The following is a 26,287-nucleotide window of genomic DNA, read 5'->3' as shown; positions in this document are numbered from 1 at the left end:
AGTTGACATAAATGACTCTGTGACGGACCCATCCAGGTACCACTACTACATGGTATGCCTGCTTTAGATAAATGAAATGGTGACGGACTCCGTGTCTTCTGGGGAAGTAGTGTAGTGGATGATCTGCAGATTGATCATGACAAGGATCGTGGATCTGGGGGTTTGTACCCACCGCCTCAAGTGGTACAGGTATGCACAGACTTGAAGTCGATGATGCCCGCGATATGACCGAGTTGGCATTTTGACAACCTCGAGGTATCTACCTTAGGTTGCTCCTGGTGTAGCGCTCATTGAAGCCGGCGATTTAAATGCGAGAATGCTTCTCTATACCAAGGTTCAGTGCTACCAGAAAGTACGGTTGCTAGTCCAGGGCTTGCCAGCTCCATCGGCGGGTATACTATTGCCAATGAAGTATAACATTCGAACTGTTTGCGCATGAAGAGTCAGGGGCCTAGTGATTCGTTCGTGTCCATCCTCTGCATTCCCGTTCTGTGGGCAGCGGCCGCGCTGCTTCATGGTTACCACTAGTCGTCGTCTATTTGTAGTTCATGTTGGGATTTCCCCAGAGATTCAAGTTCACCTCGACCCCTGCCTGGGTCCTACTACCCGCTGTCAGACGAGGGACTAAAAGTACCGCTATCGCAACTTGAACGACTCACTGGCATGCCAGCTTAGAGCTTCGCTCGTCCGAGTTCAATGCCGACCGCCAACCTCGAGCTCCAGTCGTGAGCCTCGCAGTCCGCACTCGCTGTAGATCAAGGCGCCTTGACGTCCGTCCTGTGCCGCCTTCAGAATTTCCCCAGCACCGGGAACCTAGGGGTCTCCTAGCCCTGCTCGAACCGGTCGAAGTGGACATGACTGCTACTACATCGATCACGAACGAACCTCCAGTCCTTTCCACGGCCCCGCAGCCACCTCACGATGCACACGAGCGACTATCCGCCCCGGCGTGGAGGGCTTCCCCTGAGCGCGACTCTTCCGACCCCTCTATAACGTACTCGACGGAAGAACTGCTGCGCGCGTCTCAGCAGGAACGCGACATGCCTGCCGGCACGCTGGCGTCGCTCAAGGGCCTCGGACTCGATGATGGGACACCTAAAGAACTGCCCCGACTACAAACCAATGGGTTGCTGGACAATGGACAGTTGGGGAACGGTGACCGACTGGAGCCGGTGCTTGACGACGATCCCGCCTCCTTCAACCTTGTGTCTCCGCCGCCGGCGGCGGGCTACCACGACGATACGTTCTCGTTGGAAAAACAGACCCAGGCTCTCTTCTCGAGAGGTCATCTACAAGTCATCTTTGCAGACCCAACATTTCTCTTCCGATTCACGTCCTTCCTCGGCGTCCACCGACCGCAGTCCGTGCCCATCCTCGTCCACTACCTCGATTCTCTCAAGTCGTTGCGCGCCATCCACTACGCGAATGCCATTTGTGAAGGGCTTGACCCTGTCGAGGGACTCGACTTCACCCAGAAACCCATCAAGCCGACCATCAACACGTCGTTGGAAGAGAGGGCGTACAAGGCTTTTGACGTCCTGGTGAACGAGGAACTGCCGGCATATATCACACACCAATATATCCAGATTGTCAGTGCTAGCATAACCGCTCGAGTGACGGGATCTCTGTCGCAGGAACTGCGTGAAGCCTCCGATGGACTGGCGGAAGTGTTTTGTCTGACGGACCCGGCCAGGCACGACAATCCCATTGTCTTTGCATCAGAAGGTTCGCCTGGCCCGAGGGAGTATCTTACGATATAGACACAAAGCTAATGGTTGGCAGAATTCAACCGTACAACCCAGTATGGGCTATCATATGTTCTTGGGCGAAATTGCAGGTTTCTGCAGGGGCCCATGACCAACCCTCATAGTGTCCGCCGGCTAAAGGAGGCAATCCAGGCGGGGAAACAGCACCAAGAGGTGTTGCTAAATTAGTAGGTGTCATGACAGATGTCCTATTTTGATATTGTTTCTCTGACAGAAAACAGCCGACGAGATGGCTCGCCATTCGTGAACCTGCTCATGGTTGCGCCTTTGGCCGACACTCGGGGAGTGGTGCGGTATTACATTGGAGCCCAAGTCGATGTCAGTGGGCTGGTCAAGGATTGCACAGAGATGGAATCCCTTCAGAGGTTGCTCGAGCTACGCGCACGCGGCGAAGACCCGCCTTTACCTGAACGGCCTTCTCCCGAGAAGAACGACGAGTTGAGGGAATTGAGTGAGATGCTCAACCAGGGGGAGCTGGACACTATCCGGCGGCACGGCGGGAAAATGCATCGAGAAGTGACGGAGGAAGAAGACCTAGAAAGCGTTTCGTCGCATCAACCACGGTTGCTACTGAAGGATCCAGAGACACTGGCGCCGCCGTCCCTTGGACACATCAATGGCCGGCTCAGTGGCATTTACCAACATGTAAGTCTTGTGGAGTGCTTATATACGATGCAAAACCAACTGATTGACTCTCGCCTGCAGTATATGCTGGTAAGACCGTATCCTTCGCTACGGATCCTGTTCGCCAGCCCTTCGCAGAGACTACCGGGCGTCTTGCAGTCGCCGTTCCTCAACAAGATTGGCGGCTCCAACCGCGTGCGCGAGGAGTTACGGGCGGCGTTTGCTGAAGGAAGAGGAGTCACGGCGAAAGTACGCTGGATCACCCGCAGCGACGACCAGGGCAAGAACAAGTGGATTCACTGTACCCCTCTCGTAGGTGCCGGTGGTCAAATCGGTGTGTGGATGGTGGTCATCGTCGATGACGACAGCCATGAAAAGGCCGGGAACGGGAGATGGCCTCCTGCGGGTGGTCGATTGCCTCCCACGGTGGCCACGCCGGAGCCAGAGCGGAGTCGTACTCCCGCCGGTAGTGTCCAACATCGCGGGCCACCTTCCAGTCACGTTGGTCCCAGCGGCGGCGACATCAATGGCGCCATGTACGGCCGGAACAGTGGTGGCAGTTTGCTGAGCGGCAGCGGCAACGGCAGCGTAAACAGCTTCAGAATTGGATAAAGGTGGAAGGAAGATGTTGCTCTTGACGTTGCTGCCGATGTTTAAGAGTGATCGAATCTGTTTCATGTGAAAAGCAGGCTAGCTATCTTCAAGTTGTACCTTTTGAGCGCTGGGCGTATATGGGGTGGAAACTGCTTGACATACTGTCCTTTCAGCTGAATATAAAATCTTTATGGTCGTACATGCAGTACATACCAGACCTACCTACCTACCTACCTACCTACCTGACCTGGTACATAGCGAGGTATTCCTTGCCTCTAGCGAGAAGGACTCATTATTGTGCCGACCATTTCACTAGTGGAGGCGAGTCTCGACGCAAAGGGGCCGTAGGTACAGTACTGTTGGTACCTTGGTACAGCACGTATAATGTACTTCCATTGGAAATGCCACCGGGTCAATGCTATTTACAGGGGATGGGCGACCACTGACAGTTTCATTAGTCGGCACTTCATATGATGGTGACGGTGACGGTGATAGTGGTGATGATAATGAGCGTCCATAGGTGAAGAGCATGTTACTATTCCTGTGCTGGAGCAGCATAAGCGAACCCTAGGAGGGTATACCAGGACCAGGACCAGGACCAGTACCGGGTGTATTGCAAATCAGGGGATCCCTAAACAACCCAAGGGGCCAGATGTTGCAACGATCCGGGGCAAATAAGATGCGGATTTCGTCCACACTGCAACCAACACTGCAAATCGGGAACCATTGCTAACATTTGCTTTTATTGTTATTATTGTTATTGTGGGCTGAATTATTTATTCTACTACCTACCTAGGTAGGTATCCTGTTATGCTGCTCCGACTGTCGTCGTCAGCCTCTATGTCTCGAACCCCCTGTCCATCCTTTCTCTTTGCAATTGTTGTGGTCTCCACCGCCTACAGTATAAGCGGAGACAGTTATGCTTGTCGCAGACTGACTCTATCTCGTTACAGTATGCCTACTGTAGTTGACCTAGTAAAGGATGATCAGGGTTTCCTTCGGCTTAGAGACGCCTAAAAATGACTGGGGCGACAATAACAAGACACTCAGGTACCACAACATTGTACCCAGCTGACTTGATTGACTAAAACTCGTCAACAAGTGAGCGGTGCGTGCACAGAGTTGCCGCTCGACTCGCAATCATCAGTTGTGATGGAATTCGTCAACCGCCAAAGACGTGCATTATTGAGCTGCGTGCGTGGCCCTGCGCTGCAATCCATGTTTCATCGACGACGACTGTGGATCTCAATGTGGAACTGATGGGCGCTCGCTTTCAACGCACCCGCAACCCGTTTACTGTTTGCTCGGTACTATTCGTTTGTTCGTTCGTGTGTTCGTTCGTCTGTTGCAGTCTGCAGTCCAGTCCACTGCAGCCGGGACCAGGGATGAGGATCATGCTTTTTATTAGCCTCAGCTCGACTCATCAGCTTTTTTCCGGCATGCGAGGATGACAAGGCCTCCTACGTACATACATACCTAATAGGTACCACCTAACACGTTCGTTATTCGCCATTATTGTTATTGTTTGTTGCTGCGCCCGTGGCCACCACTGCACTGCATTGCATGTTGCATTTCATGGCTTCGGATTAATTCAAAAAGTCTCATTTGTTTATCTACTGTACATTATCTACACGGTGCATTTGGACTGCAGAACTTGTTCCCGGCCGTTGGTTCTCTTACACGCCTCATTCGAAACACGACCACGGTTGATCATCCACCGCTTTGCCACCTCTTTCTTCAGGCTGATTTTTTTACGGTGCTGTGCTGTGCTTCCCTTGAGCCTTGACGGCGGCAGGGTTTCAACTTCTTTTTTCATTTCGGGTGGTGACGGACAGGACAAAAAAACACCGAGATTCAGTTGTTGTAATATTCGACGCTGCAGTACGCTATTATTTACCCATTGGCACCCGGTTTCACAGTACACCACTCAACTTGTCGAGATCCAACAAACCAAACCAAAATAATTCGCCGAATGAGTACCTCAGGCTGGCGACCCTCTCTCGACCATGATGCACGCGAGGCGCGTTGCCGTCTTCCTTGCTTTGGCAGCCTTATTTAGCCTGTTGGTCTACTATCGGTCGGCCAGTTCGGCCGTCACCATCAACACGTTACGGGGCAGTGTTCCGCAAGTCATTGGTCTGGGCGACTATTTCCACGATGATGCCGAGGAGGATGATGGTACGAGTACGGGGCCATGGATGGAGGAGACTACCACGCCGCAGCCTCAGCCTCAACACCCTCACACCCCGAAACCCACGACAGACACAAACACCAGACTAGACGAGGTAGACTCGGATGCCGTGTCAGTATCTCCAAACACTCCGCGAAACTACACACGAAACCTAGTTATGGCGCGGATCAAAAAGGAAAATGTCGACTGGCTCGACGAGGTTGATCTTGGGCCCGAGATCTCCAAGGTGGTCTATGTGGCCGACGACCCGAATGCGCCGCTGCACGTACCGAAAAACAAAGGGCACGAAGTGATGATTTATTTGACCTACATTCTCGAGCACTACGACAACCTACCGGACGTCAGCATCTTTATGCACGCGCATCGCTACGCATGGCACAACGACGACCTGTTGAACTTTGACGCGGCTGAGATGATCAAGCGGCTCAGCAACGAACGGGTCATCAGAAAAGGGTACATGAACCTCCGGTGCCACTGGATGCCAGGTTGTCCCGAATGGATCCATCCGGGCCAGATCGAAGAAGATACAGAAAAGCTGGAGCAGTCCCTGATGGCGGATGCCTGGGCAGAGTTGTTCCCGCTCAAGCCTATCCCGCAGGTCCTGGCTCAACCGTGCTGTTCGCAGTTTGCCTTGAGTCGCGACCGCATCCGGGAGTTGCCGCGCGAGCGGTATGCACATTTCCGCGACTGGCTGTTGCGGTCGCAGATCAGGGATTCCATGAGCGGCAGGATCTTCGAGTACCTGTGGCAGGAGATCTTTACGGGCGAGAGCACCTTCTGTCCGAGTCAACGGACGTGCTATTGCGATGGGTTTGGGGTCTGTTTCGAGTCCGACGACGCCTTTGACAAATGGTTCGAAATCCGGTTCAATATGAAGGAGGCCGAAAAGGAGCTGCGCGAATGGGAGCAGATGGCCGAGGAAATCGAGGGGTATCGAAAACATGGCAAGTTGCAAGGCATCGAGGCCGGCGACCTCAAAGTGCCCGAGATTGGCAGGAAGGAAGAATTGCAGACCTTGATCGCCGACCTCGAAGCTGACCTTGAGAAAAGAAGACTCGAGGCTCTTCAGAGAGGAACGAATCCCAAAATCCGAGCGGAGAGCGATGGCCGTGCTTGGAAAGAAGGAGATGGCTACTGATGCAAGTCTGCATTGATACTTGTGGTGTGCTAATATTCACGCCTGCACACCCGAAACAGGAGCGGCCATGGCTTGGGCTCGAAAGGCTCACACATACAGACACGCACACATATTGACTGGAAAGCCGCAGGTCGCAGGCTCTAGTCGTCGACTGGCCGTATTCGCGGCCGGATTGAACAATTAGAAAAACCACGGCGCATGGAGTTTTGGTGGATTGGCTGTTCAGAGCCTGTATAGATTCAGGGTGAAATGACAGACATGATCATGAGATGAAAATACCCGGCCATAGATCGCCTCTAGAGAGGCTTAGAAGGACAAATAGTACAGTACATAGAAGGCATCGCAGGTTGAATTCAACCTTGATTGTGGATTATTATGAAACATAGAACTGTATTTGTTGTTTGTAGCTGTTCAGGTACAAGTTGGATGCTCCAAGTCGCTCGCGTGACGCCATTTATTTGTTAGTTGCAGTCGCCGGTCGCGGGTTTCGAACGCAGCTTGGAATCAGGAAACCGGAAGAACACCTTTCAGTTCAAGGTTCGTCTTCGCAATCAGATGCCACCACTACATCAACCAGACTGCCTACTACGATAATCAATCACTTCCCTGCACTTCGCCTTCCTGCCTGTCCTTGAATAACGACATTGCAATGCCTGGCAGTGCTTGCGCTTACTGATCCGCGTTTGCTACTGCGTTGCGTTTCCTCCATCGGCAGAGAAATGGCCGCTGACACAGAACCCCAACTTGAACTGCGATAACTCGTAACCCTTGGACGAGCCGCAACCTGTCTGCACGATCAACTTGCCTGTCACGATGCCGGTCAGAATGCGGATGAGATGGACGGCTTACGCTGGGGTACGTTGCATCACCCACTGCCATGGTTGCTCTACATCGACCCGAATGAAGACGGCGGGATCAACCATCTCCCACAGTTCTCTCAGATGCTAACATGTGTCCGTCGCTTGTAGGCTTCTACCGCCCTGGCCGCCGGGGTCATCCTCAAAGCTCTGGCACAGCGCCCGAACTTCTACTCGGCCGCGGTCTACTTGTCGCAGTCCTCTGCCAACCTGATGATCTTGACCAATCTCCTCTTCGTTGTCGCCTGCACCTTCTTCATCGGACTACAGAAACTCCTCTACGGAAGCCTGCGGCCGATCGAGATCGAACAGCTATACGAGAAAGCCTGGTTCGCCGTCACCGAAACATGTCTGGCAATGACCGTCTTCAGAGGCGAAGTCGGGCTGGGGTTCCTTGCCATGTTCTTCGCTCTGTTGACTGGCAAGGTTTGGGGATGGATCGGTGAAGGTCGGGTCGAAATACTGGAGCAACAACCGCCTCGGAACCCAAGACTCTTTCATACCCGGTTAGCCCTAAGTCTCGGCCTGAGTGTCGCCTTCGACCTGACCATGCTCGAATACGTGGTTAAGCAGGTCATGAGAATGGCCAGGCCGGACATGATGGTCATGTTTGGATTCGAGTTTGCCGTCCTGTCCATTACCAGTATCAGCACGGCGATCAGGTACGCCATCGATTTGGTCGAAATTGGAATCGTCCGTGAACAAAAGAGGCAGCGCATCGAAGAAATCAAAAGGGAACGGGTACAAGCAGCTGTATCCGAATTGCAACAAGCACAGAACGCCCCGGCAGAAGGTGCTGCAATCCCCAGTGATGCGCAGGCAGCGAGCTTGCCCACTCCGACCCAGCGCACTGTCGAACAGGTGTCCCAAGAGGTGATGAACCAACCTGTGGACGAGAACGAGGTCGAGGTCGAAGGTTGGGAGGACAAAGGTCGATACATGTTCTATCTGAATCTGGCCACGGATTTCTTCAAACTTGTCATCTACCTTGCATTTTTCTTCATCCTGCTTGTATTTTACGGCCTACCGATACACATCTTACGAGATGTTTTCATAACCATGCGCTCATTCGTCAAACGGATCTCGGACTTCAGAAAGTACCGGGCGGCCACGAGAGATATGAACGCACGTTATCCCGATGCCACTGAGGAAGATATTGGACCAGAAGATGTCTGCATAATATGCAGGGAAGAAATGCGACCGTATCAGCCCCCAGCTGCCCAGGACGGCCAACCCGCGCCGCGAGGCACCCCGGTGGCGGAAAGGATGAGACCGAAGAAGCTCCCATGTGGGCACGTGCTTCATTTTTCTTGCTTGAGGAGCTGGCTCGAAAGGCAACAAATCTGCCCTACTTGCAGAGCGAATGTCGTCCAGGGTGGAAGAACCGGGCCCAACGGCAGGGCGGCTGGCCAACCGGGCGCTGCTGGCGGAGATGATGCACAGGGTCGACCAGACGGACGACAAGGCCCGAGGATCTACCAATTCGGGCCGTTGAGGATAGGAGTCGGCGCAGTCCGCGGACAGAACGTGTTCGAAGAACTCCAGCAACAGCTACGGGAGGTGCGGCAGGCCGGTGTCGAGCCTCCAGCCCACGGCGATGCCAATGCCCCTCGACAGTTCGGCGTTGGAATTCGGTGGGCTGCTGGAAGGCGGCCCCGGCCAGGAGATCAGAATCAGAATATGACAACCCGAGAGCAGCTTGATGCACTGCGAGGTCAGCTAGATCGGGAAATGCAGGACCTCGCCCACAGTTCGGCCGAATTGAGCTTGTTGCGGTCAATGCAGACAGAGATGCAGAGACTGCGAGACCTCAGGCCTGGAGAAGCCGCCGACAACGCAAGTGCAACCGGCCCGGGCACAGGTACAGCGTCGGGAACAACTCCTGCTCCGGCATCGAACGCGACACCCGCACCAGCGATACCCCCGGCTCCAATTCCCGGTCAGCAGACTATAAACCCTTCCCCGTTTCCCCGGGTCACTCAGACTCTTTCTGCTGGCGGCCCGCACGATGTGATATTTGCGGGAAGCGACAGGCTCCCTCCCGGCCTGACACTGCCAGAAGGGTGGTGTATGATGCCCTTACGACCTACACAATTCGACGCTGCACGGACGATGCTGCCTCCACACATGCGAGCTTTCGGATCGGCACCTGATGTGATGCAAAGACACCACGCTGCTCATGACTTGTTGTTTCAAACACCTCAACCGTTTCCGCATCCGATAACCATGAATGGAGTGAACGGACCCGCCCGGGGCCAAACATTTACAACCACAACCTCGGGACCCCAGCCCAATAACTTGCCCGAACAACATCGACCGTCTGCGTTTCCGGGGTGGCCAGGGACTCCGGACTTGCAGCGGCCCGCTGGAGGTCCTGGCACCGAGGCTAATGCTCGGCCAGAAGTTCCGAACACTACAGCCGGGACGAATGTACAGACGTATGGCCCTCCGGGTAGCGAGCAGGGACATGTGCCCACATCCGGAATGGGAACACAGACTCAGCCTATCCAAAATTCCTCTAGTGCTTCCTCCATTCCTTCAAGTGCTGTCCCAGGCGTTGAGTTGGGGCAATCTCGTCCTGCTGTGCAGCCTTCAGATAGTCAGCATACGCCTGCTTTTCCTACCACCCAGCAACAGGCCGTAGGGGCCGCATTGCCTAACTGGGGTACTGGATCCACGGGTAATGGCGAGACGAGCACCATATCACAACCCTCCGGCAGCGGAAGCAACGTGGCTCTCCAGAACAATCAGGAAGCGCTAAGCGTGCCGCGAGAGGGGGCTGAGTGGACCGACGGGGCAAGAATACCTTCACAAAATGGCGGAGGCAATGATCACAGCAACGGGGAAATCAATGCTGACCGCAGCATGAATGGAATCGACCATACCGGAGCAGGCCCTCCTCCCAACGGTTCTCGTCCTCAAGCAATCCCGGGAGGAGAACAAACTCATGTTGGGAGCTCCGAGAGTGAGCAAGCGGCACCATCGAAGGAACCGCATCATGCTACGGTCGAGGACTTGGTGGAGGATCCGGACTGAAACCTGCACTTTCCATCTGAACTGTTTGAAATTTTGGCAAGCCAGCGTATATTACTGGTCGTAAGTAGTAGTAGCTACTTGGTTGCTATCGAGAGCAAGCATTGAAATAAACTTCTTTTTGGAAGTCTGATTGGAAATGCGAAGGGCAGCCCATGTTGTGTCCTTCAAGTTGCCATTGGCCATCTGGTACATCTTTTATTGCAGCGTGCGACTTTACTACCAAGTAGAGATGGTGTTTAAGGCAAGGAGTATACAACAGGGCTCGGAGTCCAAAACGGTTTGGAGGGCGTACGTAGGAGACGGCACACTGCAAGGCGATGGCCGCACTTTGATTTTGTTTCAAGTGCGTGGCTATGCTTTTCTGAGACACGTTTCAAACACAATGATGTGCTGGAGGTGCTGTACGTGTCCAGTGACAAGAACAGGGAAGTAGTCGAAATACAACGGTAGACTCGCCAACGGGCTGCTGCGCCACGCACTACGAGTACGGCACCACTTGCAACTCCAGCCTTGATCGAGTAGTCGAGTTCAAGTTCTATCTTCTGCGCTGCGCGGCCTCTCTTGCTGTCAACAAACTTGAAGTGTTCGTCACCTCATCTGCTGTAAACTTTCGAGTTCAAGTTGACAGACGTCGACTGCAAGTAGTGGCAGCCTGTGACAGCTTCATCCCGAAACCACGGGCATCCGCCTCCACAACCACCGATCCTACAACTGTACAACTGGCACTGCGGTGCCCGTCGCCCGCCACCCCTGCGTTCAGCAACGAACGCATGCAACAGCCTTCGTTGGTTGACACTGCAGTTCACCTTGGATCACGAAACTCTTAATTGTTCCTCGATCCTACTACTGCTCACGACTATTCCGGCTACTGTCGTATTCGCCGCATCTGTTTACTCCAAGCGAAATCATCTGCTTTCCGTCCCGAGTCCGGCAATTAACTACGCCTGTTCTCCAGCCTTGACCGTTTCTCGTTGACCACGAAGCCACTGAGGATTTCCGAAGAATCGTCCATCAGCGCGTCCTTCCGATTAGTCTCTCAAACCGACTCTAGACACGCCTTCCTTTCTATCCCGTCCTCGCTCTTTCTCTCGCCCGAACGAGTTCTCCTATCCCCGAGAAGACGGAGCCAAAACAAGAGACCTCCTAGGGATGGTACCAGGCTGAAAGGACAACCGATCAGACAAAAGAACTGTCTCCGAAGTCACAAAGTTCAATCTGCAGTGGGCAGGAAGCGCTCATCAAGGCATCATGGACACCCTAAAGATCTTTGGTCGCCAGATCACAGATGGCACCTTTAACGGCAGCAACAGCGATAACAACAACGGAGATGATTTCGACAACAATTACTACTGGTGGTACAGTCCCGTATGTATAGTTTTCCACGACATATCTCACCAATCATGAATACGCACGGAACAAGACTGACAAGTTCCTGAATAGACGGCATATGCCATCAAATGGGCCGTGATCGCCACCATCCTAGCAGCATTGGCTCTGTACCTGGTCGGAGGCTATCTACACGCGAAGAGACGTATGCGAAAGGGACTCCCTCCCCTGGCTTATCATAGGGTGAGTCGGTCTGATGTTAATTTCATGTCTCATTATTGTCTTTTTGCTGTGTCTGTGGCTAACATCTCGGTGCGAATAAAGTGGCTCGTTTCTCGTCGACAACGAATGGCTTTTGCACACCAGCACCCGCAATACGCCAATCAGTTTTCCTTTTACAGAAACCAAAACACCCCCTATGGCTATGGTCAAGGCAGGCATACTCCCTATGGGTACGGCCAAGGACAGGCTTATCCAATGGGTGCTTATGGACCACCTCCTCCAGGTATGTTTGTGTCTGAGTGTGCAATTCAGCGCAGTTTCTGACCATTGTTTCTTTCTGCAGCTTACGGCGAGCCCGACTATGTGCCGGCATATACGCCTCCCGCTGGCAACAAGGTCGACCCTGACCAGAACTATGCTCCACCGTCAGGCCCGCCTCCGTCGAATGACGCTGCTGGTGCCTCATCAGCGCCTCCGCCTCCCCCGGCTGACGGACCCAGTCCGCCGCCTCGTGCTCATTTTGGGGGTTAAAACCTGATGCGGGAAGCGGCAACGGAAACGAATCCGGGCATTACTGGCAGTTAGCAATGTGCAGCGTTAAACTTGTTTCTTTCAGTGTATGTGTGTGGTGCGTGGCAGCAAACAAAAAAGGCGTTTGGGCATCCAGTGGCAGGTATAGTATGATAGCGGCAACAACTTGAACAGCCACAACTTGAACAACGACGATCTGGCTCAATTCAATTCCATTCAATATGTTACACTACAACGCAATACAATACGTATGGATGGCTACTTGGCTCCGGGATGCTGACCGCACAATCTGTTAGCTGTGGTTTCGGCCCGTACACATTTAACTTGCAAGATAGTATGTGTGTTCGCTCGGTGGGACCCAACTCGGGCCAACAAATGAATATTGATGGGAATCATGCACATGTGTGGCTCGATCTTTCCTTTTTCGTTTCGTATTAACTATTCGATCTCCATTGCATCTACGTCTTCTTGATCCGTGTCTATACCACGACCGGCACCTCCTCCAATTCCGGCTCCCACGCCAGGTAATGTATGAACAGGAGCGGGGATTTCCTCGACAATTTCGTCATCTAGATCTATATCATTATTGTCTGCGTCTGTTGACCCTGGCGTTCGTGTTTCTTGTTGTGCCGCCCTGAATTCTTCGGCCTGTTTCTGTCTTGCGCGTGCTCTCGCAGCAACAATTGCCTTTCTAACCACATCCATCTCCTCTGGAATACTTATACTAGTAGGTTCACGGTAGAGGACCAAAGCGTTGGTTGGAGGAGGTGGTGGTGATGATTTGAGATTGTTGTTCAGGACCCGTGAAGGAATCGACGACACCTTTTTATCGATATCTGGTAGAAACACGGCGGAGCGGGCCTCGGCCTCGGCGGCTTCGATCTGGGCGATCTCGGCGTCGAGGTCGGAGATGATGACGCGGTGGGGAGTGTCGTCGACGGTCATGAAGTCTGAGTCGGGAATTGTTGGCATTTTGTAGAGAGGCTGAGAGGCATCTTGGTGTTGTGGTGGTGGTGATATTAATCCGGGTTGAAGAGTGTCGTTGTAGTCGTTGGGCGGAGGAGGCCGGAACCCGGGGTTGGTAGTGGTAGTGGTGATGGATGTTGGTGCTGTGGTAGTGGTAGTGGGATTGGGAGAAGAGAACTGTGGTTGTGAGGGTGGTGATGGTGGTGCTTGTTGGCGTAGTAGGACTTGTGGTTGCGGTTGCGGTTGTGGTTGTTGTATTGACTGTGGTCGACTATGGTTCAACCGCAACTTCTTGAAATGGGATGAGATGTTGGATTGAGATTCTAATGGGTCGATGACTTCGTCGGCGCGTCGTTTGCCGGTGACGCTGTGAGGGAATGGTTGGCTAGTAGTACTTGGATGAGGCTGGGGTTGCGGTTGCGGCTGGTGTTGGTGTTGGTATTGGTGTTGGTTTGAGGCCGGTAGCCAGCCCGTGGCGTAGGATGCCATTGTGGTCATGGAGTATACTGTGCTGTGCGGCGTTGGTTATGGGTAGTACCTAGGTATATGCGAGACTGTCCCGTCTGGTCAAACAGTGGTCAAGTGCATGCGCATATGCAGTTGTATAAGGTAAAGTATGGGTATGGAGATGGTGTACGCTGATCGGTGGTGTGGTTTGTCCAGCGAGACGAAGGATCAGCGTCGGCTTTGGAGATCTCCAATTACCTCATGTATGTCACCGCGCAGCTCTTCGCAAATAAGGTACTTTAGCATATGACTTTTGTACCAGCACTAGTGGTGCACCTGTGGTGTTAATTATTTGGGTCGGGCTCCGATTCTGCCTCTTCAAGTTGCTCTTCTCACCGAGGCGCGTCGAATTGCACAACTTTCTTGTCTTCAAGAGGTTGAGATTTTGGATTGGAAGGACGGTCGGTCAACTGTCCAAGCATTGATACCATCAACTGGATCTTCCGATTGATGATATAAGAATTGCTTGGAGCCGAGGATTGACAAAAGGGTTCTGCCAGTGTTCAGTTCATTTCAGTGCAGCGCGGCCAATGGTCTGGAAACTACGAGAATAATACCGATTTACCCTTTTAGTGCGACGCGCGCAAAGGGGCCTATTGAGTGGATTGGATGCGCGGAGCCGTGTGCACGAGTTGGAGAGGGAGAGTGCCAGTGCCAGTGCCAGTGGCAGTTCACCCTCAGCCTCGTCCTGTGGCTTGTGCTTGGGCTGTGGCTGCGCGCTTCTCGTCGACGGCGACCGCACCGGCACCGGCACCGCAGTTGAGGCACCAACACTGGCACACCTCGTTCGACTCGTCCAATACCACTGCCAGTGCTAGTACTATCACCGCCAGTGTCCGAATTTCTACTTTGGGCTTGAGTCACGACCTTGCCATCGCCCGACAAAAATTTGTCCCTGGACACCCTCAACATCACCCTCCTTCGTCTCTAGGGCTCAAGAAATTATCGGCCACAATCTGCAGCAGCCGACTTGCCCTTCGACACCTTCCCCCCACTCTGCGCACAACCAAAGTGCCGCAGCACACGACCGCAAGAATGGCGTCGACAACATCTGGGACGGCCCAGGAATGGACCGCTCCCAAAGTGCGGGAGACTTTTCTCAAGTATTTTGAAGAGCGAGGTCATACTTTTGGTGAGTTAGGAGTTGTCTTCGTTTCTGCTCCCCCAGGTCGATCGGCTGCTGCGGGCAGGGACATTTTGGTCGTCCAAGAATCTTACTAACGGGTGGGCTGTGACTTGTAGTGAGATCATCTCCTGTTGTTCCTCTATCCGATCCGACCCTTCTCTTCACCAATGCCGGAATGAACCAGTTCAAGCCCATCTTCCTGGGTACCGTGGACCCGACGAGCAAGGAAGGCCAACTCAAGCGGGCGGTGAATTCCCAAAAATGCATCCGTGCGGGCGGCAAGCACAACGATCTCGATGACGTGGGCAAGGACAGCTACCACCATACTTTCTTCGAGATGTTGGGCAACTGGTCGTTTGGCGACTACTTCAAGAAAGAGGCGATCGGCTACTCGTGGGAGCTGTTGACAAAGGTCTTTGGGCTCGACCCCGACAGACTATATGTCACCTACTTCGAGGGCAACGAGGCCGGTGGGTTGGAGCCCGATTTGGAAGCCAAGGAACTCTGGAAGAGCGTCGGCGTCCCAGAAGACCATATCCTGCCGGGAAACATGAAAGACAATTTCTGGGAAATGGGTGACCAGGGTCCATGTGGTCCTTGTTCCGAAGTCCACTATGACAGAATCGGAGGCGGGCGCAATGCTGCCAGTCTCGTCAACCAGGACGATCCGAACGTTTTGGAGATCTGGAATAACGTGTTTATCCAGTACAACAGGGAGCCTGATAAGAGTCTGCGCCCGCTGCCCAACAAACATGTCGACACGGGCATGGGTTTCGAGCGACTCGTCAGTGTCCTCCAGGACAAGCTGTCCAACTACGATACGGACGTCTTTACTCCTCTGTTCGACCGCATCCAGGAGGTTACCGGTGCCCGACCGTACGCCGGCAAATTTGGCGACGAGGACAAGGATGGCGTCGATACCGCCTACCGAGTGGTTGCGGACCATGTCAGGATGTTGACCTTTGCCATTAGCGATGGTGGGATTCCCAACAACGAAGGAAGAGGTTATGTCGTGCGAAGAGTGCTAAGACGTGGAGCGCGGTATGCCAGAAAATACCTCAACGTCGAGATTGGGAACTTTTTCTCCAGGGTCGTGCCGACTCTGGTTGCACAGATGGGAGACATGTTCAAGGAAATCGTGGCAAAGGAAGAAGAGGTCAAGGAGATCCTCGACGAAGAAGAGCTTTCCTTTGCGAAGACGCTGGATCGGGGAGAGCGGCAGTTCGAGGTCTATGCTCAAAAAAGCCAAGCCCAGGGTCTCAAGAAGCTGCACGGTGCTGATGTCTGGCGACTGTACGACACCTTTGGATTCCCGGTTGATTTGACTAGACTTATGGCCGAAGAAAGAGGCCTTTCCATCGATGACAACGAGTTCGAGGAAGCCAGGCTAAAGGCGAGGGAGGCCAGCAAAGGTGAAAAGAAAGCTGCCAGCAACTTGCTTAAGTTGGACGTCCACGATCTGGGCGAACTGGAGAAGATGCCTGGCGTGACAAAAACGGACGACAGCGCCAAGTTCGGGCGAGACAACATCAACGGCAAGATCCAGGCCATCTATCACGCTAAGAAATTTCACGAAGACACACGCAATGTTCCTGAAGGTGAGCAGGTCGGACTCATTCTCGACAAAACAAACTTCTACGCCGAGCAAGGTGGTCAAGAATATGATACTGGACGCATCGTCATCGATGGCCAGGCCGAGCTCGAGGTGGAAAATGTGCAAGTCTATGCCGGTTACGTGCTACACACGGGATACATGAAGTATGGCCACTTTTCGACCGGCGACGTGGCAATCTGCGAGTACGACGAATTGAGGCGGTGGCCCATCCGCAACAACCATACGGGTACGCACATCCTCAATTTTGCGTTGCGCGAAGTCCTGGGAGACGGCATCGATCAGAAGGGGTCCCTTGTCGCGCCAGAAAAGTTGCGGTTCGATTTCAGCCACAAAGCTCCCGTGTCAGACGCGGACCTAGCGAAGATCGAGGATATTTCCACCGAGTACATTCGACAAAACTGCCCTGTGTACGGCAAGGACGTGCCCCTGGCCATTGCACGAGAGATCACGGGCGTGCGAGCGGTCTTCGGCGAAACCTATCCGGACCCCGTACGGGTGGTCTCGGTGGGAGTCGAGGTGGACGACATTCTCAAAAATGTCAAGGACGAGCGGTGGCGGACAGTCAGTATCGAGTTCTGTGGCGGTACCCACGTCAGGAGTACCGGAGACATCAAGGATCTTGTCATTCTCGAAGAGAGCGGGATTGCCAAGGGCATTCGGAGAATCATCGCCGTCACCGGCGAGGACGCGCATACCGTGCAACGCGTGGCCGACGAGTTTGAGCAGAAACTCACCAAGCTGGAAAATATGCCTTTTGGTCCGGAAAAGGAGCAAGAAGTCAAAGCAACACAATCCGAGCTGGACAATTTGTCGATATCGGCACTGAAGAAGTCACAATTCCGAGACCGGTTCACCAAGATCAGCAAGCAGGTCCTTGACCACCAGAAGAAGTTGCAGAAGGAAGAGACCAAGAAGGCGATCGACACGATCACGGAATATTTCGAAAAGAACCCTGATGCGCAGGGTGCCGTGCTGAAGCTGCCTGTCAGCACGAATAATTCCAAGATCATCCCGGAAGTCATCAAACATGTACAGACGAAGATTAAGGATAAGAGTGTGTATATCTTTGTGGCTGGAGACGATAAAGATGCCGAGGGAAAGGTGCTGCATGGCTGTTTTGTCAGTCCGGTAAGTTTTGTCCGCAACTGTCCGTTTTTGTTGTTTTCCTTTCTGCTCTTCGAGGGGCTTTTACGGCTTCGGCTTGGAAGAGATTGCTGACGTTCTGTTTGTAGGCACATGCCAAGGCAGGACTTAACTCGTCCGACTGGGCCTCTACCGTCACGAAACTGGTCGGCGGAAAGGCCGGTGGCAAAGCTCCTGTTGCCATTGGAAATGGAACGGAGCCCTCGAAAGTGGACGACGCCCTGAAGGCCGCAACTGAACAATTAGAAAAGATCAAGTTGTGATGCGATCTGGCCTTGCGACAACTGCACCTTAACCTTGTGTCGGCAGCACAGCATACCATGATTGTCGCATACTCCGCCCTGTCTTGCTTTGACCTGGACGATCGGAAAATCACAAAAATTGCTGGTTGGATGGTAAAGAAGCATAAGACAAGGGGCATGCATGCATGTGGTAGTTACATGGAGTCTGCTCTGGCGACCTGGCTCGCTTTCGTGGTCATGGCATTTCACCGGTTCTTGCGATATGTGCAAATGAAATGGGAGGCAGAAGAGCCACGGAATGTAACCTTAGAATACTGTAGATAGAACCTCTGGCAACTTGAAAGAGAAAATGTATGACAAAGGTGGCAGACGAACCACCCTCAGTCCGAAGTCGGCGTACCTTTTAACCAACATGATATCTGCGATTGTGGTATTGAGACGATATTCCTTCGAAACTTTGTCGCCTTGACTAAAGTGCCAGGTACATCACAATCCCGTGCTGCTCAGTTTGTTTTGCTCCTTTCAGAGCTAGACTGCTGATCTCACGTTTGTGATTATATTCAAGTCACGGTTGGATTCACTACGTCATCAGCACTGGCGGCGGAACACTTTTTTCGTCGACAGCTCCAAAATACTGGCATTCCTTTCCCGCGGTTCCTTGGGATCTGTAACCACAATGCATTGGAGCAGGTGCTGTCAGGAGGATGATCGGGCGATGGACGGATGTTCTTGTGCAGTCCCGGCAACTTCCAGCAACGAGTCCAGGAAATTTCCCCACCACCACCAGAGGGCGGACTTGAGGTGGCTCTTAATCCTGACATCAATCGTCGAGGACGAGAGCATCAAGGGCATTCAAGTGCCATGTTCAGAGTCTGGTATCCATGAAAGCTGCATCCATGGGCTCTGCGCACCACGTATGTTCGAACAAGCATTTCGAATATGATCTCTGTTGCTGGCCGGACACAATCAGGGTTGAGCTCATGACCGTCCAATGATACCGTGTCCAATGGCCAGGCCCTGCTGGTCCATGATCAAGACGGGTCTTCCAAGGAGGCCATCATTATCAGCGGTCAGGTTGAAATCTCGAGGTATCCTTCCGGAACCTGGTGTTTTCCATGTCGGGCGGACTGCCTCGGGTCCCCGCCCTGAAGTCAGGAAAAATGTCCCGAAGACGTCTGCCGAGCGGGCTTTCGCATCCACTGCAGATTCTCGCATGTCGGCGTCCTCACTGAGTGATCATAGGATTAGCCAATGCTTCGAATACCCAGCGGACAATCATGCTGTCTCCAACAACACCCCGACCGAGCGCAGTCAAAATGCTACCGCTTCATCCGTACTTCGCGAGACTTACTAGACTACCACTTGCAGTTTCGTATCTTGGGTACCGTCCAGTTCATCTTCATACTTTATCTGCGACAAAACCTCTCCTGTGGTGGAGTAGGAAAGCAGCAATCGACCACCCGCGGAGATGCCTCTTTCGGTGCGATCTTTTCCGAGGAATGGTCGGATTATCGCGACCAGGGCGCCATCCTGAACCTCGCGCATAGCTGGAAGACCCATGGTTTCTATGCCTCTCCTTTGTTGCGGGTTTGGTGTAGCATTTGGTGAGTGGACTGTCGTCCTTGTCAGACGGTTGCGGTGCCTGCGTCCACCACGGCGACAGTCTGACCAGTACAACCCATCGAACCCAGAAGAAACATAGCAGCAAGGTAGGGTATGGTGCCATAAGCCACTACTTTACAGATGTACAGCATATCGCTTCCGATTGCACGTGATAAGTGAGGACCTTGAGAGAATCGAGGACCTTGAAGGCGAGTGGCATCCCTGTCATTTGAAAGTCGTCACAGCCTTGAGCACGTTATGCGGATGGTCTCCGCGGCCCCTCCATGAGCAAGTATCCAGACGAGCTCACCCCTCCTTCTTCAAGTCGACGCTGACAGACCAGTTCTGCCTCTTCTTTCTTCTTGTCTTCAGACACCCATCATCGCTCTACGGTGCCATCTGACTGGTCAGCTCGAACGTATATTCAACAGCCCATCAGAACAAAGACGCCACGATGTCGGTCGAGAAGTACGAACTGCCTCGTCTTCCATATGCCCTGGATGTGAGTGTGTTCATTCCTTGACTCGACCTGCTATGCATGGCCCGAAGCTCGCGACTTGACTGGGTCATTGTTGGTTGGCACCACGACATACCCGTGTCCGGCTCGCTACTATTTAACAACGGCAATCACTGACCGAGTGATACTGGACTACAGGCACTGGAGCCCGCCATTTCGGGCCAGATAATGGACCTGCACTATAACAAACACCACCAGACGTACATCACGAACCTCAACAACGCACTTGCCGCGCAGGCCGAGGCATTCCAGTCGAAGAATCTCTTGAAACAGATTGAACTGCAGCCCGCGATCCGCTTCAACGCCGGAGGCCACATCAATCACACGTTGTTCTGGCAAAGTCTGTCTCCCGCGTCATCCGGCGACTCCAACATCCAGGCTGTCGCAGGCTCGCTGCACTCGGCCATAGTAAAGAAGTGGGGAAGCTTTGACAACTTCAAGGCCAAGTTTGAGGCCACGGCTCTGGCTATTCAAGGATCGGGCTGGGCCTGGTTGGTCAAGGACACTGAGAACAGTGGCACCCAGCTGGAGATCACCACCTCCAAGGACCAGGATCTTCCACCTGGTGGCAAGCAAATCGTGCTCGGTGTTGATATGTGGGAGCATGCTTATTACTTGCAGTACTACAACAACAAGAAGGAGTACGTCTCCAAGATCTGGAGCGTGATTAACTGGAAGGTGGCCGAGAAGAGATTCCAAGGAGATGCAAAGACGATCTATGGAGAATTGATTGGTTTGGCCAGCAAGCTCTGAAAGGACTTTCGCCTCTTGGTGCTGATGCAGAGTACACCATAGTCGAGGACAGCTCCAAGTTGGTTGTTTCGAAACAAGCCGGGTCGATGAGCAGAACAACACTCATTCCATGGAATACTCGTTGAGCCAACATATGCAATGAAGAATACATTGTCCCCATGTGCCTTATTCGACTCCCTGATATGTTCATACTCCCCAGCAGCCAATGGGGAGGTGACTTGCTCTGACTAATGACATTCAATCGTGATAGATAACTCCCTGGAAGAGCTCTGGAAACGACTGCCTTGGGGTTGGCTCAAGCCTGAGTGTGGACATGTGCTTTCCAGCCTCGTGGACAAGGCCACCAATCGGATCGATGTCTCACTTGTCCCAACCAACCAATCGTGGGAGCCCATTTTCGCCGAAATAGGGAAGGTGACTAGACAAGACCTGGGCAAACGGCTGAGGGGAAACTTGCATGACGTCGTCAACATGACGTCCCACTGGTTCTGCTGCCATTGCCAGTGCTGATGCTGATACCGTTGTTGCTCTTGTGTTGTCGAACGATCAGTTCAATATTGTGGTCTCCTTCGTCTACTGGCATTTGTGATAATCCTCTTCAAGCACTGCTGGCACTCAATTGAAAAACGACAGCAACAACGAAGACTGATTCAACCGGGGACGAGATTCAAATCCTCGCTCATCCTGCGACTGACATGCGAAACCTGTTGTCTCTGACCAACACCGCCATCTCCACTTCGACTGCTACTGCTCTGCGCCGAACAAGGGCAGTGATATCACAGATCACCCAAACATTTCCCTCTCCTTCTCCCTCCTACTCTCTCATTTCTCAGCGAGGCCGTCTAGCTCTTCGATTGCCTGCCGTCTCCTCTCTCACCAACACTACAACACCAGCCAACTCGATCAGACAGTTTTCGACTAGTACAGCGACCAAGATGAAATTCCCAGGTGGATGCTACTGCGGCAAGATCCGCTACGAGATCGATCTAGATGATAAAGACCAAGCTAGGACCAGCTTGTGTCATTGCCGGAACTGTAAGGTGGGTTGAGTCCTCGAATGTATCAGCTCGGAATGGTGGCCTATGTACCACCCGTATTGTGATTGTGATTTGTTTTGATGCCATTGCTGGTGGCACTACCTCTGTTTCTTAGTTGTCACACAAGTTGTTCAGATGGCGTTTAAGACCTCGTTCTAACTCGACTCTGCGGATTCTTCGTACAGAAATTCACTGGTGGCCCCTTTGGAATTACGACCAAAATTCCCAAATCGAGCTTCAAAGTCCTCGAGGGTCAGGACAAGATCAAGACGCACGAGGGCGATAACGGCGGCGGGGTCATTTTACATCGCGAGTTCTGCTCCGAGTGCGGGAGTGGCCTCTTGGAATATGGGGTGAGTTGGTCCTTTCTCCCCTATGTCCGACCTAGAAAAGGAGAGATGGGGTTGTATAGGCTAGAAGTGCCTAAGGCTAACCTTGTCACTCGGGCTGGCTAGGCAAATGCGGGAGACAATATCTACATCTTCTATGGCACGCTGGACCATCCGAGCGATTTGCCGCCCAAGGGCGAGTTCTTCTGCAGCAAGCGGGATCCTTGGATGCCAGAAGTCCCTGGTATGTTAGCCCCAAGCAGATACACAGTGACTGGACTGACATTCTCTGCCTAGGAATCTTCCATAAGCAGAAGATCAAGGAATAAGGGCGAGTCAGACGCTATTTTACTGTTTCAAAGATGATAGCGATTGGCCGCTCTACAAAAACAAGAACACCCTCCGAATACGATGCCACATGCTGGCTGCTCGAGTAGTAGAGAAAGCAAATACCGAGCCACGATCCGATGACTTCTAGTAAAGTGCTGAAAAAGCGATACTACATACCGTGGTATTCGATTCTCACTTTAGCAGAGTTCCGTGTTTCCAATAGGCAATTGTAACAACACTCTTCTTCCTTCCTCGTCCTAGTACAGGACCTAGGTTGGTTTGGTCAAATGGTGGAGACGACGATAACAATGAATGTAGTATCGGCAACCAATAAATAGGACACATATAACGTGCTTGCGATATGAGAGAAATTTGGACTGCAGACTCGTTATGAAGCAAGTTAAGGCGAACGCTCCGCAATTTAACGAGGATATGTGCCTTCCGTCTAGCGGAAGTCCCTGCCACCCAGGTGTGAGTTACTAGTAGATGATTCTCTCTGTGGTCGAAGTCGAGAGAGGCCAAAAAGGACCTGACCTCACACCATAAACCAGTATGCGGATATCCTTGACTTCGTGACTGCTGTGATGTTGTGCAAAGACACCTGTTATCAGCCACGGAGCCACCAAGTCATGTCCAGTCACTCTCCTGGTTCCCTCCGGCCTGAATGACAACGGAAATGAAAAACCTCAAGGCCAACTTGAGACTTGAGACTTGAGACTTGAGACTTGAGACTTGAGACTTGAGACTTGAGACTTGAGACTTGAGTCCCACCCCATGGCAAGAGTTAGAGCACACAAGGTGTCCAACGTGTGAACACAGTGCAGATAGGAGCAGAGAGCACTGGGCGCCTTGGTCTCGCCCCTTGAAGCAATGTTTGCTGTTGCTGGCAGAATGGAAATGGAATGGTCCTGGTTGTGCATCTCATTCTCTGCCTTGGCTCGACCCGGATGGGATGCAGACTTGAGCTCCACCGAGGGGTGCACTGGAAGCTGCTGAAAGGCGGCTCGGCTCCTCATCAACATGAGACGCCCATGTGCGAGCGACATCCATCAAGTCCAGTCAATCTTCAACGTCACGAAGCTAAGCCAAGCCCAGCCCAACCCAAACCCTGGTGTGCTGTGGTGTTGGTGTTGTGTTTTCGTGGGGAATGGTTGGTGTTGACACATGTAAAACTCGCTCACTCCCTCGCTGTGAAACCGATACAGGTACAGTATAGATACAGGTACAGTGGTCCCAGATCTCACACTCATACCACTAGGACCAGGACCAGGACCAAGACTTGCAGTGAACCGAAAAGCATGATAAGATATCTGATATGATCAGATCACGAATACCGATGTTTCATCGACCGATACTTTTTAAGAAAATAAAGAGCCTCGATTTCCTTCTTGACAAACTCGGCCCTCTTGATACCTTGGCGGATCTGTTCTTCGTCCCTTAGGTTGGCTTTGGACATGAAGGCCTTGTGTAGACGAGGTCGGAAATATTCGTATCCCAAGGGATAATGGCGGCCCATTTCTAGTAGCTCTTTTATCCACAGTTAGCATCTGAGATCCCTAGGTCTTACTTGCAGTGCCAGTGGGGGTTTTGGTTTGTTTGTAGTGCTCTTTTGATCTGATACTAGGTACTGTAGTGCGGGAAAGGAAAGCTGAGACTTGAAGATTTACTTACCTTTGTATATATTGATGACTTGTCTTCTTAGCTCGGGGTTAGGATTCATGTTGTAACGCAGTGTTTACACTTTGGTTCAAAAGACGATTAGGTATAACCCGAACTTGAAGCCCACTGCATGTGAGGCTTTCGGAGGTACCAGTGGTGTTCGATACGGTAACTTGGATGTAAACGTACAACTTGAACTTGAACGCGGTTCTCCCCACAGGAGCCGTGACGTCGAAGAAAGCTGACCTCGGCCAAGACGACTCTGCCGGACAATCGATTGTCCGGTGCAGATACTAACCCGAGTACCACAACAAAAACAAAAAAGCCCCGACTACGAGTACTACTACAATGTAGCAGCACTACAAGTTACAGTATGTCCGAGTCTTGAGCTTGATCTCGATACACCATTCGATTTGAAAACAAAATTCGGCTCTATACCCCCCGCGTCATTCGGACCGCAGTTTTGGCTGGTTGATTGGCAAGAGTGCACGAAAACAATCATTCAGTTCTGGCGGCGGTGAATCATGATATTATCCGAGTCTAGGTGAGAATGGCTCAGCTCAGATCCCTCCGGAGCGGATATCCTCACACACCAAGCGATCACCGCCGGTGTCTTGGGGCGGTGCCTTGACATGTTCGTCTGCATGGACATCTTCTATGGACGGCCGCCGTGCGATTCTCTGGTAGGTACCTAACTGTATCTCATCAGCCTCCCGCTCCGCCGGGGCTGATTTGCCATTACATGAGACGTGCCATGACACGCTAGGTCCGACAGTTCATTTCATTTCTGCATCCCATTCCGCCGTGTCTGCAAGAGCAGATTCCCATCCCCATTCCCATCCTCCATACCAGGACTCGACAAGTCATCGGTGGCCCGCTTGCCTCCAAATTGAAACCTATGCGGGAACCACACCAGGAAAATCACCTGGACAGCCCACATCGGGCCAGCATCAAAGGCATACATGGGCCACTCGCGGGACAAGAGATAACCATCCACGCCGGAAAGGTACTCGACGACACGGAAGATTGATCTGATCATGATCAACGCGCTGCAGGCGTAGAGCATGAACAACCCTTGCCGCCAGGGGGGAGAACCATTTGTCCTTGTTCTTGTCCTTGTCATCGTTGCCATGATCACCGCGAGGTCACGGTCGTCGCTGGCGTCATCGCCATCACCATCATGATCATTGACTCTCCTCCGCATTCTCATGTGAAATAGCAATGCGACAGCCACAAAAACACCAAACAGAAGCAACTGGAGAAACAGGCCCGCGACCACGATGCCTTGTCCCAACTTCTGCTTGTCCTGATGGACAGTCAACCCGGCTCCGTTGCCCTGGACGCTCAGCGAGACTATGTCTCCGCAGACAAAGATCTTTGTCAATCGCGACGTCGGGCGGATGAGTGACAACCTTTCACCACCGGAAACGCAGCGGATCAGCCGGCTCAACACCATGTAGATGGACGCGGAATACAAGACGGGCGCGAGGAGGATCAAACAGATCTGGATCGTGTATGGAGCAATATCGTCGGTGTGATAGTACGAATATACCCGGACGAGGTAGCCGATGACTTGGACTGGAAAAAAAGCAAGTTTTTGATGTTAGTGGATTGGATTTGGAAGAAAAGGAAAAGGAAAAACAAGGACGAAGGAAAAAAAACCGTGATGTGCTGAAGCGAAACTTGAAGAACATACAAATCCCACCAACTGCAAAGGCGCTACAGAACCACGTCCGCGTCCTGACCATGCGCCACAAGTGCGCGGCCATCACGACTGAGAACAAAATGACGAAGATGACCGCCGCCGGGATCGATGGGAGGTATTTCCAGAGATAGACGTCGTCCGTGCCGGCGACGGGCTTGAGTTGGACTACCATGGCCGGGCTTGTATACCTGATCTCAACTTAAGGTAATTAGGTCTCAAGACAGACAGACAGACTGCGAGTTGAGAAGGCAAAGAAGGACCTGGTAGAGGTATTGTGCCAAAGGTTGTGTGGTACTAGTACCATGAGTGATAGCCATATATATATATACTACTGATGTATCTACTATCTACTATGTTTTTCTATATCTAGGTACTGGTATCCGTCCATCCTATCGTTCCGTCTTATCCAAGGGAAATACGTGATGGCTGAGCCCATTGAAACCTCGGCGATAGGATGAACGGGCCCAGACG

General features: G+C 52.5%; 12 protein-coding genes across 12 annotated transcripts; 8 read left to right on the top strand and 4 right to left on the bottom strand.

The window, feature by feature from the left end:
* The first annotated feature begins 76 nt into the window (after positions 1–76).
* Positions 77–3,424, top strand: HMPREF1120_07429 (non-specific serine/threonine protein kinase). The gene is made up of 4 exons (XM_009161652.1): positions 77–1,725; positions 1,783–1,933; positions 1,988–2,411; positions 2,472–3,424. Exons 1-4 carry the CDS (start codon positions 855–857, stop codon positions 3,000–3,002), a joined length of 1,977 nt encoding a protein of 658 aa, XP_009159900.1. The 5' UTR covers positions 77–854; the 3' UTR covers positions 3,003–3,424.
* A 1,566-nt stretch (positions 3,425–4,990) lies between these two features.
* Positions 4,991–6,313, top strand: HMPREF1120_07428 (uncharacterized protein; the record flags this gene model as incomplete). The annotated part of the gene is made up of 1 exon (XM_009161651.1): positions 4,991–6,313. The coding sequence occupies one exon, from the start codon at positions 4,991–4,993 to the stop codon at positions 6,311–6,313; it is 1,323 nt and encodes a 440-aa protein (XP_009159899.1).
* An 813-nt stretch (positions 6,314–7,126) lies between these two features.
* Positions 7,127–10,206, top strand: HMPREF1120_07427 (E3 ubiquitin-protein ligase synoviolin; the record flags this gene model as incomplete). Its single annotated transcript, XM_009161650.1, has 2 exons — positions 7,127–7,168; positions 7,282–10,206. The coding sequence occupies 2 exons, from the start codon at positions 7,127–7,129 to the stop codon at positions 10,204–10,206; spliced, it is 2,967 nt and encodes a 988-aa protein (XP_009159898.1).
* A 356-nt stretch (positions 10,207–10,562) lies between these two features.
* On the top strand, positions 10,563–12,686 carry HMPREF1120_07426 (uncharacterized protein). The gene is made up of 4 exons (XM_009161649.1): positions 10,563–11,571; positions 11,647–11,775; positions 11,857–12,037; positions 12,098–12,686. The coding sequence occupies exons 1-4, from the start codon at positions 11,455–11,457 to the stop codon at positions 12,283–12,285; spliced, it is 615 nt and encodes a 204-aa protein (XP_009159897.1). The 5' UTR covers positions 10,563–11,454; the 3' UTR covers positions 12,286–12,686.
* Positions 12,687–12,723: 37 nt separating this feature from the next.
* HMPREF1120_07425 (uncharacterized protein) lies at positions 12,724–13,740 on the bottom strand (the record flags this gene model as incomplete). The annotated part of the gene is made up of 1 exon (XM_009161648.1): positions 12,724–13,740. One exon carries the CDS (start codon positions 13,738–13,740, stop codon positions 12,724–12,726), a length of 1,017 nt encoding a protein of 338 aa, XP_009159896.1.
* A 627-nt stretch (positions 13,741–14,367) lies between these two features.
* HMPREF1120_07424 (alanyl-tRNA synthetase) lies at positions 14,368–17,905 on the top strand (the record flags this gene model as incomplete). Its single annotated transcript, XM_009161647.1, has 3 exons — positions 14,368–14,890; positions 15,001–17,627; positions 17,732–17,905. The coding sequence occupies 3 exons, from the start codon at positions 14,368–14,370 to the stop codon at positions 17,903–17,905; spliced, it is 3,324 nt and encodes a 1,107-aa protein (XP_009159895.1).
* A 957-nt stretch (positions 17,906–18,862) lies between these two features.
* Positions 18,863–19,444, bottom strand: HMPREF1120_07423 (uncharacterized protein; the record flags this gene model as incomplete). The annotated part of the gene is made up of 2 exons (XM_009161646.1): positions 18,863–19,112; positions 19,236–19,444. 2 exons carry the CDS (start codon positions 19,442–19,444, stop codon positions 18,863–18,865), a joined length of 459 nt encoding a protein of 152 aa, XP_009159894.1.
* A 496-nt stretch (positions 19,445–19,940) lies between these two features.
* Positions 19,941–20,756, top strand: HMPREF1120_07422 (Fe-Mn family superoxide dismutase; the record flags this gene model as incomplete). Its single annotated transcript, XM_009161645.1, has 2 exons — positions 19,941–19,988; positions 20,142–20,756. 2 exons carry the CDS (start codon positions 19,941–19,943, stop codon positions 20,754–20,756), a joined length of 663 nt encoding a protein of 220 aa, XP_009159893.1.
* A 935-nt stretch (positions 20,757–21,691) lies between these two features.
* HMPREF1120_07421 (uncharacterized protein) lies at positions 21,692–22,451 on the top strand (the record flags this gene model as incomplete). The annotated part of the gene is made up of 4 exons (XM_009161644.1): positions 21,692–21,796; positions 21,979–22,146; positions 22,249–22,366; positions 22,420–22,451. 4 exons carry the CDS (start codon positions 21,692–21,694, stop codon positions 22,449–22,451), a joined length of 423 nt encoding a protein of 140 aa, XP_009159892.1.
* Positions 22,452–23,193: 742 nt separating this feature from the next.
* On the top strand, positions 23,194–23,828 carry HMPREF1120_07420 (uncharacterized protein). Its single transcript, XM_009161643.1, has one exon. The coding sequence runs from the start codon at positions 23,355–23,357 to the stop codon at positions 23,769–23,771; it is 417 nt and encodes a 138-aa protein (XP_009159891.1). The 5' UTR covers positions 23,194–23,354; the 3' UTR covers positions 23,772–23,828.
* On the bottom strand, positions 23,777–24,172 carry HMPREF1120_07419 (uncharacterized protein; the record flags this gene model as incomplete). The annotated part of the gene is made up of 2 exons (XM_009161642.1): positions 23,777–23,979; positions 24,124–24,172. The coding sequence occupies 2 exons, from the start codon at positions 24,170–24,172 to the stop codon at positions 23,777–23,779; spliced, it is 252 nt and encodes an 83-aa protein (XP_009159890.1).
* A 720-nt stretch (positions 24,173–24,892) lies between these two features.
* HMPREF1120_07418 (uncharacterized protein) lies at positions 24,893–25,988 on the bottom strand (the record flags this gene model as incomplete). The annotated part of the gene is made up of 2 exons (XM_009161641.1): positions 24,893–25,689; positions 25,808–25,988. 2 exons carry the CDS (start codon positions 25,986–25,988, stop codon positions 24,893–24,895), a joined length of 978 nt encoding a protein of 325 aa, XP_009159889.1.
* Positions 25,989–26,287: the final 299 nt, after the last annotated feature.

The sequence above is a fragment of the Exophiala dermatitidis genome (assembly GCF_000230625.1).
Source record: "Exophiala dermatitidis NIH/UT8656 unplaced genomic scaffold supercont1.6, whole genome shotgun sequence".
Taxonomy (NCBI): domain Eukaryota; kingdom Fungi; phylum Ascomycota; class Eurotiomycetes; order Chaetothyriales; family Herpotrichiellaceae; genus Exophiala; species Exophiala dermatitidis.
The sequence above is the reverse complement of the archived record's forward strand: the minus strand, read 5'-3'. Positions and strand labels throughout refer to the sequence as shown.

What these genes read in the sequence shown, in the direction of transcription:
- HMPREF1120_07429 (XM_009161652.1), top strand. Translation starts at nt 855, where the DNA reads ATGACTGCTACTACATCGATCACGAACGAACCTCCAGTCCTTTCCACG. An exon ending in CATTGTCTTTGCATCAGAAG is followed by an intron (nt 1,726 to 1,782) that starts GTTCGCCTGGCC and finishes AATGGTTGGCAG; the next exon opens with AATTCAACCGTACAACCCAG. An exon ending in CAAGAGGTGTTGCTAAATTA is followed by an intron (nt 1,934 to 1,987) that starts GTAGGTGTCATG and finishes GACAGAAAACAG; the next exon opens with CCGACGAGATGGCTCGCCAT.
- HMPREF1120_07426 (XM_009161649.1), top strand. Translation starts at nt 11,455, where the DNA reads ATGGACACCCTAAAGATCTTTGGTCGCCAGATCACAGATGGCACCTTT. An exon ending in CTCCCCTGGCTTATCATAGG is followed by an intron (nt 11,776 to 11,856) that starts GTGAGTCGGTCT and finishes GTGCGAATAAAG; the next exon opens with TGGCTCGTTTCTCGTCGACA. An exon ending in TTATGGACCACCTCCTCCAG is followed by an intron (nt 12,038 to 12,097) that starts GTATGTTTGTGT and finishes TTCTTTCTGCAG; the next exon opens with CTTACGGCGAGCCCGACTAT.
- HMPREF1120_07420 (XM_009161643.1), top strand. Translation starts at nt 23,355, where the DNA reads ATGGTCCTGGTTGTGCATCTCATTCTCTGCCTTGGCTCGACCCGGATG.